This window comes from Pristiophorus japonicus, chromosome 26 (assembly GCF_044704955.1).
Source record: "Pristiophorus japonicus isolate sPriJap1 chromosome 26, sPriJap1.hap1, whole genome shotgun sequence".
NCBI lineage: Eukaryota > Metazoa > Chordata > Chondrichthyes > Pristiophoridae > Pristiophorus > Pristiophorus japonicus.
Window position 1 is genome coordinate 5375946 of NC_092002.1, and position 11564 is coordinate 5387509.

General features: G+C 49.8%; 1 protein-coding gene across 6 annotated transcripts in view; it reads left to right on the plus strand.

Annotated features, from left to right (window-relative positions):
• The window catches only part of c26h19orf47 (chromosome 26 C19orf47 homolog), a 43738-nt gene extending 37901 nt beyond the window's left edge, over positions 1–5837 (plus strand). For 5 of the 6 annotated variants that reach the window (XM_070867696.1, XM_070867700.1, XM_070867701.1 and 2 more), the window contains one exon: positions 1930–5837. In XM_070867696.1, coding sequence (XP_070723797.1) covers positions 1930–2463 — 534 coding nt within the window. In that variant the 3' untranslated portion in view covers positions 2464–5837. The remainder of the gene's footprint in view (positions 1–1929) is intronic. The other variant, XM_070867698.1, reaches the window with a different exon arrangement.
• Positions 5838–11564: the final 5727 nt, after the last annotated feature.

Consider the following 11564-nt stretch of genomic DNA (forward strand, 5'->3'; position numbering starts at 1 on the left):
GAATGATCAGCCATGATCTTATTGAATGGTGGTGCAGGCTCGAAGGGCTGAATGGCCTACTCCTGCACCTATTTTCTATGTTTCTATGAGCCTTGTAAAATTTCCACGCTGTACTTGCACCCTCCCACCAGTGGTGGGGCTGCAGTGCCTCCACTGCGGGAGGGTACAGTTGCAGCATGACTAGTTTATGTAGGCTGGTCCCATTTCTAAATGCAGACGTAACAATTATAATGCAAAAAGTTGACAGAATTGCAACTAGACTCCAGATTTTGAATCTATATAGATGGTGGTGGCTTCCTTGATTTCCAGTGAAGTTATAAGAATGCCACATGATTGGTGTTGTCTAGAAATAAATCTTCCAAAAATGTCTCCCAATTCTAACAAAACATAACTTGTGCAAAGTGGTCACTTTCAATTGGAAAATGTATTTACTGGGATTTTAGTGGTTATGTAGAGCCACACTAAATTCACCAGGAAACTTTAATTTTGCAGCACGGCCAGAGGCCATTCAGCCCATCATGCCAGTGACGGCCCTCTAAAAGTGCAAACCTCTTCGACCCATTTGCCTGCCCTTTCCCCAGACCCTTTTTTAAAAAAAATGTATTTTTCAAATATTTATCCATTTTCAGGGCTATGAGGAAAGAGCACGTGAGTTGAACTATTTGGATCGCTCTTTCAAAGAGCCGGCACAGGCTCGACGGAACAAATGACCTTCTTTGCCATATTATTTTATGTATTCTGCTCCTGCCACTGTTTCTAGTTGTGTATTTCATGTCCTAACAACACTTTGCACAAAAGTGTCCTAACCTCTCCCTTCATCCCTTGCTGCTGATAGATTTATGTATTCTAGTTACTGCCCAGTTGAAATAGTACTTCCCGTTTTACTTTATCCTAATCTCTCATACTTTTCAACCCCTTTATCAGATCTTCTCTTAATCACCAATTGAGAATTGGGAAAACCGAAGCCATTGTATTCGGTTCCCGCCACAAACTTTGTTCTCTAGCCACGGACTCCATCCCACTCCCCGGCATCTGTCTGAGACTGTAACAGACTGCTTGCAACCTTGTTGTCGTATTTGACCCTGAAATGAGCTTCCGACCACATATCCGCAGCATAACTAAGACCGCCTATTTCCACCTCCGTAACATTGCCGTATCCGCCCTTGCTTCAGTTCATCCACGCCTTTGTTACCTCTAGACTTGACTATTCCAACGCACTCCTGGCTGGCCTCCCACACTCTACCCGACGTAAACTAGAGATGATCCAAATCTCGGCTGCCCCGTGTCCTAATTCGCACCAAATCCCGCTCACCCATCACCCCCTGTGCTCGCTGACCTACATTGGCCCCCGGTTAAGCAACACCTCGATTTCAAAATTCTCATCCTTATCTTCAAATCCCTCCATGGCCTCGCCCCTCCCTATCTCTGTAATCTCCTCCAGCCCCACAACGCCCCGAGATATCTGCGCTCCTCTAATTCTGCCCTCCTGAGCATCCCTGATTATAATCGCTCCACCATCGGTGGCCGTGCCTTCTGTTGCCTGGGCCCCAAGCTCTGGAACTCCCTGCCTAAACCTCTCCGCCGCTCTACCTCTCTTTTCTCCTTTAAGGTGCTCCTTAAAACCGACCTCTTTCACCAAGCTTTCAGTCACCTGCCCTAATTTCTACTTATGCAGCTTGGTGTCAATATTTTTTAAAATCTCTTACCCCTGTGAAGCGCCTTGGGATGTTTCATTACGTTAAAGGTGCTATATAAATACAAGTTGCTAACCTTCTTTGTTCTAATGAAAAGAGCCCCAGATTCTCTAATCTGACCTCGCAGTAGTAAATGCACTAGGGTATCGATGGGACAGTTGAAACGAACACTGAACAAATTCAGCAATGAATGTTGGAAATCTGTATCTTGGCTGAAATTCTGCATCTCTTTCAGCCGACAGGAGTCTTCAGTCGTCTGGGTGAAGTCGTTAATCAGAAGAAGGAGGGCAGTGATGATGACGATGCTGGTTCTGTGCTTCAGTATGCCGGGGTCTTGAAGAGAAGCCTAGCTGCGACTGCGAAGGAGGGCGCCAAGCTGACACTCGCAGCCAAGGTGAAAGTCTCGGCCGCCAAAGCCAAGCCGGCGGTGACCACGATCAGGCGGCTGGCCGTCCCCAAGCCCAGCGGCAGGACTGTCCCCGGCCTCCCGGCCCCTGCCCTGGCGGCCCCCGCGCTCCGACTGCAGCCGGTGGCTCAGGCCAAGGTCAGCGTCCGGCAGAGACTGGGCAAGGCCGAGGCGGACACGCAGGACAACAAAGTCACCAGCACCAAGAGTCGGGGCAGCCCCGAGTTCACCGTCACCATCAAAAACACAGCACGGCCCGCCGTTAGCGCCAAAGTGAGCAGCAGTACCGAGGGCCGCCTGGCTCAGATGGACTCCACAGGAACCGTCAGCGTGTTCGAGAGGCTGGGGAAGAAGCTGAACTAGTGGGATTTCCCGAAAGAAGCACACAATCCTTTATTTTTGTATGTATAAAAGGTGCCTCTTTAGTAATGACAAAGACCACTTTTAACATTGACTTCAAACACTGTGGTTTGGGTGATTCCCAAGTATCTATTTACAATGTTCCCTGCCATTTTCTTTTTTGGGCCTGTCGCGGGCTCACTCAATTTTCCGCGCACACCTGCGGTTATTCCCATTGTAAAGCCGGAGAGCGGGACCCCCAGATCGCTGCCTAGCGGAAGTGTTTATTTACAGCCAAAAGACTGGGGGTTAAGTGATATCACGACACAAGAATCCTGTCGAGAAAATTGACAGGATCTTAATCGGCACAACAGTTGTGTCCTAATATTTTATTGGGGGAACCCCAGTTTAGTTTGTGTTGAGGTGGGAGCCAGGAAGGGGGATTGAAGCTGATCTTTCTAAGGGGCTGCTGAATCTGATGGAGGTATTTTGCACCCCAGATTGCTGCCTTGCATTGGCACAAGAATTTTGGTGACTCCCTCAAGCCCGCTATCAAACCGAGCCGTTGCCCACTGTGTGATTGATGCAAATGGCTCTTTGTTTTTTCTTTTGCGCTTTCACACGGTGTCTGATCACAGTCATTATTTCAGTGGACTCTGAACCCTCGGGAGCCTTGGATAAATCTGGTTGCTTTGTGCACAGAGCTATTGGTATTGGTGGGCCTTTGTGGTATTGGGGTATCGCCCCGCACTGACGAACAGCGGGGGGGTACAAAACTGTTCAAAACACGCTGCTTTCACAAAGCTTATTATATGCATTTCAGAGTGTTTTATGCCTGACCCTCTGTATTTATAGGGGAGCTCCTGCCCAACAGTTTGTTTTCCATGGTTTCTAGAAGATATAAAATCATTTTAATTCAGCTCTTGCTCCCATAGTTTGATTTGTGTGTAGGTGTTGACTAGGTAGCCAGTTTGGCCCCTAACGCAGAGACCCGGGGAGACTAATTAACGTGTGTCTTCTTTCAACATTTATGACGTTTGATCCAGTGCAGTGGGTCAGTCTCGAACATGGTCACCCATGGCTATCAGAATGGTGCCAAAGCGCCTTCAAGCAAATAAAAACAGAAAATATAAAGAGCTAGAAATTTGTTTTTCAGCAAAACCGGTATGTTTATGCCACAATTACTGTGTTCGCTTCGCTACCGTTAGTAGGCCCGATTTTCGGCCTTTAATTTGCACAGTGGTAAAAATCGGCATTGCACGAGGATTCGCGGCGCAAACCACGGATTTCGGCAACTTTAGTCCGGGGCCGATAGCGCTGCGAGAGAGGCCTTGGGAGAGGGTGATAGCTACAAAAAAAAAACCCCCAAAAAACATTCACAGAACATTCACAAAACCCTTACCTACTAAATCGCTGAAAAACAATTTAAAAATAAAAACTTTAACTTACCTTTTTGCAGGTCTTTGTACTTACCGCTGCTGGCAAGGCTCCAAGGCAGGTTTTTCCCCCTGTCGGTTTTCTGGGTGCGGGGAGAGACAAATATCGGTCGCAAACGCTATTTCGGGTGTTGCACGTCGGCACTCCTCTCCCCGGTGGTTCGTGGAAAGCACCGCCACAAAAAAGGTCATCGAAGATCCTGCCGACTGGGTTTTCACCGCGGAGGGTGAAATATCAGCAAAAACCTGCTCTCAAAGTCGGCGACTTTCTAGCCCATAGTGTTCAGCAAGCAGAATGATGATGACATGGCCTGAACTGGTTGTGCCAAGAGAACGCAAGCTGTAACAGTGAGTGAGCTCTAGGCATTTGTGCATTGGCCATTTTGAGCCATTCCTGAGTTGGGGAGACCTTCAGACCAGTATTACATATTAAACAGTCTTGTGTACATTAAATGTAGATGTTACTTTTAACATCTTGTGTTCATTTGAGTTCTACTCTAATCTGAGTTTGGCCGTCATTGGTTGTCGGAATGCCAAAGCGCTGGTATTTATTTTGGGGGAGATCGGTGCTGGCAGCTTTTTAAGGGCCTTTTCTGTGCCGAAGGTCAGTTGTGTGTGATGATTTGCTTTTATCTGTACATTTGTACGATTTTCCTAGGGTGGAAAAGTAGTTCCTTCCCCAATTTTGGGAGCTAGTTCGTTGCCTACTTTGTTTTTAGCTGCTCAAAAATATCTCTTTAAAACCCAGATCAGGACCCACTTGTGGAGCTCATTCTATCTGTCCTCCCGAGGCTGATCAGATGCCACACTCTTGTTGTGCAGAGATCTGAGTGAAGATTGTTGTCTGTCAGGCTGTCTGATTTTAGTGTTTTAAGCCAGTAATGACCTTGGGAAAGAAGAATTCCAGAATTTAGGATTGAACCCAGAGAATTTCATCCTCAAGCCACATTTGTACATCTGCCCCTTCTCCCTCACCACAAACAAGTGGGATGACCTATGGCTTGCTTGCCGTTCAGTGCCCACTGTCGCATTGACCATGGCTTTCCTGATGAGCTGTGATTTCCCACTTGAATTATTCTGATTACAGGCATTTCTGGTTTATTTTTGACTCCAAGGAGCTCAGATTTGTTCTCGGCTAATTTCACCCAACCTTTGGTGACCCTACCTGATGCACACAAACGCACAAATCAGGAGGCCCGACAACAGTAAAAGCCACCCACTGGGCTGCTGAAGCTTTGCAGTTTACAGGTTCATCTTATATTTTGGCAGCCAATGGTACAACTGCGAACTTTGACCACTTGGTCTGTTCATGGTACATTTGGAAGCCACTCAGCAGCTTACAACATTCAGCCGTACAGCGCCTTTGGTGCAGTAAGCCATCCCAATGCGCTTCACAGGAGCGATTATCAGACGCAAATGTGACACCCACCCACATGAGATATTAGCGCAGGTGACCAAAACCTTAGTCTAAGAGGTAGGTTTTAAGATGCGTCTTGAAGAAGGAGAGAGGTGGAGGGGTTTCGCGAGGGAATTCCAGAACTTAGGGCCCAGGCAGCTGAAGGCACGGCTGCGGATGGCACAGTTTTCATCAGCGTTCACTTCTTTTGTTAACGGCACACAGTTTTAACCTCTGAACTCTGCCAAGTTACATCTTTATGCTACAGAAACAGTTTTGTCCTTTATGTTTTTAAATGTACAAACTATGCAAGTTGGGCAAACTCTTGGAGTGATTGAAGAGATGCTACTAAATGTTGATTTTTATTTTTAAGCTGAGCAGGTTTGCAACCTTCAGTTTGACTCTTCACTGGAGCCTGCTCTTGATTGTAAAGATCTCCACAGGGATGGCTATAACCTACAGTGTGAAGTTTTTATTTAATGAAAATTGTAATATTACATTGTTCACGCTTTCAACACGAGATTTAATTTTAAATGAAAATTAAAACCTAATGTGTGAAATTTTAATTCCGGTGTTGTATTGAATTAGCTTGGAATGGCATTTGTGGAGAGGCTTCTCATCTGAACTTATAATGGGCGTGAGCCGAGGTACCCAGAGATGCAGAGTTTCAGACAAGGGATTAATACTGGAGGAAGGAGGTAACCATGGGCCCAGCTCACATCCACTAAACAGACAGGTGCAGAAGATTAAATAGAAATAAAGACTTGGATTTATATAGCGCCTTTCACAACCACTGGACGTCTCAAAGCGCTTTACAGCCAATGAGTGTAGTCACTGTTGTAATGTAGAAAACACGGCAGCCAATTTGCGCACAGCAAGCTCCCACACACAGCAATGTGATAATGATCAGATCATCTGTGATTTTTTTTGTTGATCGAGGGATAAATATTGTCCCCAGGACACGGGGGATAACTCTCCTGCTCTTCTTCGAAATAGTGCTGTGGGATCTTTTACATCCACCTGAGAGAGCAGACGTGGCCTCGGTTTAACGTCTCATCCAAAAGACGACACCTCCGACAGTACGGCACTCCCTCGGCACCGCCCCTCCGACAGTGCGGCGCTCCCTCAGCACCGCCCCTCCGACAGTGCGGCGCTCCCTCGGCACCGCTCCTCCGACGGTGCGGCGCTCCCTCGGCACCGCCCCTCCGATGGTGCGGCGCTCCCTCGGCACCGCCCCTCCGACAATGCGGTGCTCCCTCGGCACCGCCCCTCCCACAGTGCGGCGCTCCCTCGGCACCGCCCCTCCGATGGTGCGGCGCTCCCTCGGCACCGCCCCTCCGACAATGCGGTGCTCCCTCGGCACCGCCCCTCCCACAGTGCGGCGCTCCCTCGGCACCGCCCCTCCCGACGGTGCGGCGCTCCCTCGGCACCGCCCCTCCGACGGTGCGGTGCTCCCTCGGCACCGCCCCTCCGACGGTGCGGCGCTCCCTCGGCACCGCCCCTCCGACAGTGCGGCGCTCCCTCGGCACTGCCCCTCCGACAGTGCAGTGCTCCCTCGGCACCGCCCCTCCGACAGTGCGGCGCTCCCTCGGCACCGCCTCTCCGACAGTGCGGCGCTCCCTCTGACAGTGCGGCGCTCCCTCGGCACCGCCCCTCCGACAGTGCGGCGCTCCCTCGGCGGCGCTTCCTCGGCACCGCCCCTCCAACAGTACAGCGCTCCCTCAGCACTGCCCCTCCAACAGTACAGCGCTCCCTCGGCACCGCCCCTCCGACAGTGCGGCGCTTCCTCGGCGGCGCTTCCTCGGCACCGCCTCTCCGACAGTGCGGCGCTCCCTCCGACAGATCCCTCCGACAGTGCGGCACTCCCTCCGACAGTTCCCTCCGACAGTGCGGCGCTCCCTCCGACAGTTCCCTCCGACAGTGCGGCGCTCCCTCCGACAGTTCCCTCCGACAGTGCGGCGCTCCCTCCGACAGTTCCCTCCGACAGTGCGGCGCTCCCTCCGACAGTTCCCTCCGACAGTGCGGCGTTCCCTCCGACAGTGCGCCGCTCCCTCAGCACTGCACTCGTAGTGTTAGCCTAGAATTTTTTTTTGTGTTACAGGTTCCTGGAGTTGGACAACAATTTAGCAATGTAAAGGAGCATACTGTATATGTTATAGGGGGAAGAACTCCCATTCGCAAAACCTGTAGCAGGGGGAATTGGAGGTTCCTTTGGCACTTGGCTCCATAAGAGGGTGTCTACTGTAATTTTGACCACCATTAACTACCACCTGCATTCTGTCCTTTGATAAATGTGTGCATCAGAATAGTCACAGGTCAAACCTCGGCCAGCTCAAATTATTGTGCATAAAAGGATAATTATTTTTTTGAATAATGAAATGCATGAAACTTTTTTTAAAAGCTCAGTATGTAATAAGGAAAATGTTTGTGTTCTGTGTCTCCTTAATTATAATCTAATGTCCCTGACCAATAACTCTCTACAGTTTAACTTCATTTAAATCAGACTATAGATAGATTTAAATAGTACATCACGGAGTAACGATGCATAGTGTAACTCGCATTCGTGAAGCCATTCCCTTTCTCATCCTTCCCTCCTTGATGCTGTGGAGTAATGCTCTTCATTTAACTGCATCTGCTGGTATTAATCTCCCTCACACAGTCATCATAGGCAGTCCCTCGAACGAGGATGATATGCTTTCAGTGCTGGGAGCACAGCTATTTACAATGTACATTAATGATTTGGACAAAAGAATTGAATATAATAGCTCCAAGTTTGCAGATGACACTAAGCTGGGTGGCGGTGTGAGCTGTGAGGAGGATGCTAAGAGGCTGCAGGGTGACTTGGGCATGTTAGGTGAGTGGGCAAAAGAATGGCAGGTGCAGTGTAATGTAGATACATGTGAGGTTATCCACTTTGGTGGCAAAAACAGGAAGGCAGAATATTATCTGAATGGTGGCAGATTAGGAAAAGGGGAGGTGCAACGAGACCTGGGTGTCATGGTACATCAGTCATTGAAGGTTGGCATGCAGGTACAGCAGGTGGTGAAGAAGCCAAATGGCATGTTGGCCTTCATAGTGAGAGGACTTGAGTATAGGAGCAGGGAGGTCTTACTGCAGTTGTACAGGGCCTTGGTGAGGCCACACCTTGAATATTATATACAGTTTTGGTCCCCTAATCTGAGGAAGGGCATTCTTGCTATTGAAGATATTGTGTTCCTAACACAGATGAGGCTGCACACAGGGCGGTTAAAGTAACAGTGACCTCAGTCTTTAATAAGACACTCCAGAGTGAGGAACAGGCCTTAGGGGCCGGCTTATATACAGTGCTCCCAAGGGATGCTGGGATCTAATGTCCCTGACCTCAGGGGATGAACTCCCTGGTGGCAGAACATGGGAGTGCATGCTTTACAGATATACAACATCACTTCCCCCCCCCGGAGGAAAGTCAAAGTGAAAACTATTTACAAGGTGAGGCGGTCGGGAGCCTTTCTTTCCCTGGTGAACCGCCCTCGGTACAAATGTCTGTTCTGGTATATTGGCTGTGCCCTCGCTGGGCTGGCGTGTTGTTGGTCCTGCAGGGCTGTTGGGCGTGATGGGTTCGATTTCCTGGTCTGGCGTGGTGTCGTTGATCCTTTGGGTGTGTGTTGTGGGCTCGAAAAAGGTGGTGTTTGCTGTGGGTTGTTCAGAGCAGTCTGTGAACCGCAGCCTCGTTTGGTCCAGGTGCTTTCTGCAAATTTGTCCATTGTCTAGTTTGACTACAAACACCCTATTCCCTTCTTTAGCTATCACCGTGCCCGCGATCCACTTGGGACCATGTCCATAGTTTAGCACATACACAGGGTCATTCAGATCAATTTCCCGTGACACAGTGGCGCGACCATAGTTTACATTTTGTTGCTGCCGCCTGCTCTCTACCTGATCATGCAGGTTGGGGTGAACCAGCGAGAGTCTAGTTTTAAGTGTCCTTTTCATGAGTAGCTCAGCCGGGGGCACCCCTGTGAGCGAGTGGGGTCTCTTGCGGTAGCTGAGCAGTACACGGGACAGGTGGGTTTGGAGTGAGCCTTCTGTGACTCGTTTAAGGCTCTGTTTGATGGTTTGTACTGCCCGCTCTGCCTGCCCATTGGAGGCTGGTTTAAATGGGACCGAGGTGACATGTTTGATCCCATTGCGGGTCATGAATTCTTTAAATTCGGCACTGGTGAAACATGGCCCGTTGTCACTGACCAGTATGTCAGGCAGGCCGTGGGTGGCAAACATGGTCCTCAGGCTTTCAATGGTGGCGGTGCTTCCCAAAATTATTTCACATTCAATCCATTTTGAAAAAGCATCCACCACCACCAGGAACATTTTACCGAGAAACGGGCCCGCATAGTCGACATGGATCCTTGACCATGGTCTGGAGGGCCTGGACCACAAACTTAGTGGTGCCTCTCTGGGCGCGAGCATATATGCTGCATTGCCGTACACAGGACTCTTAAGTCAGAGTCGATACCGGGCCACCACACGTGGGATCTGGCTATCGCTTTCATCATTACTATACCCGGGTGTGTGCTGTGGAGATCCGAGATGAACGTCTCCCTGCCCTTTTTTTGGTAGCACTATGCGGTTCCCCCACATCAGGCAGTCTGCCTGAATGGACAACTCGTCCTTTCGCTGCTGGAACAGCTTGATTGGTTCTTGCTTTTCAACGAGGATGCTGGCCCAGCTCCCATGCAGTACACAGTTTTTTTTACTCGGGACAGCAAAGGTTCTTGGCTGGTCCAAGTCCTAATCTGGCGGGCCGTGACAAGTGATCTATCATTTTTAAACGCTTCCATGACCATCAACAAGTCTGCGGGCTGCGCCACCATCAACAAGTTTACCCAGGTTTGCCATTTTCACCGCCGTGGTGGGCAATGGTAGCCGACTGAGAGCATCCGCACAGTTCTTGGTGCCTGGCCTGGTGGCAGATGGTATAGTTGTACGCTGATAGCGCGAGTGCCCACCTTTATATGTGGGCTGAGGCATCAGTATTTATCCCCTTGTTTTCAGCGAACAGTGATGTGAGGGGCTTGTGATCGGTTTCCAGCTCAAATCTCAGGCCAAACAGGTACTCATGCATTTTCTTTACCCCGAACACACACCCTAATGCCTCTTTCTCAATCATGCTGTAGGCCCCCTCAGCCTTAGACAAGCTCCTGGAAGCATAGGCGACAGGTTGCAACTTCCCTGCAACGTTAGCTTGTTGTAATACACACCCGACTCCGTACGACGACGCGTCACATGCTAGCACAAGTCTTTTACATAGGTTATACAATACAAGCAGCTTGTTGGAGCATAAAATGTTTCTGGCTTTCTCAAAAGCAATTACTTGTTTTTTTTTCCCCACACCCAGTTCTCACCTTTGTGCAATAACACATGTAGGGGCTCCAAAAGGGTGCTTAACCCTGGTAGGACGTTACCAAAATAGTTGAGGAGTCCCAGGAACGACCGCAGCTCCGTGATGTTCTGTGGTCTGGGCACGTTCCTGATAGCCTCTGTCTTGGCGTCTGTGGGCCGAATGCCGTCCGCCGCGATCTTTCTCCCCAAAAACTCCACTTCTGTTGCCATGAAGACGCATTTCGACCCCTTCACCCCTACATGATCCAGTCGCTGGAGGACCTCCTCCAGGTTTTGTAGGTGCTCGGCGGTGTCCTGACCCGTGACCAATATGTCGTCCTGAAAGACCACCGTTTGTGGTACCGACTTGAGTAGGCTCTCCATGTTTCTCTGGAAGATCGCTGCAGCCGACCGAATTCCAAATGGGCATCTGTTGTAGATGAACAGTCCCTTGTGCGTGTTGTTGCAGGTGAGGCCCTTCGAAGACTCCTCCAGCTCCTGCGTCATGTAGGCCGAAGTCAGGTCGAGCTTGGTGAACGTCTTGCCTCCTGCCAGCATCGCAAATAGGTCATCTGCCTTAGGTAGCGGGTATTGGTCCTGTAGCGAGAAACGATTAATAGTTACTTTATAATCGCCGCAAATCCTGACCGTGCCATCACTTTTGAGTACTGGAACAATCGGGCTGGCCCACTCGCTGAATTCCACTGGGGAGATGATGCCCTCGCGTTCCAGCCTGCCCAGCTCGATTTCCACTCTCTTCTTCATCATGTGAGGTACCGCTCGCGCCTTGTGGTGAATGGGTCGTGTCTCTGGGACCAAGTGGATCCACACCTTCGCCCCGGAAAAGTTTCCAATGCCTGGCTCAAAAAGGGAAGGAAATTTGTTAAGAACCTGGGTACATGAGGCCTCATCGACGTGTGATAGCGCTCGGATGT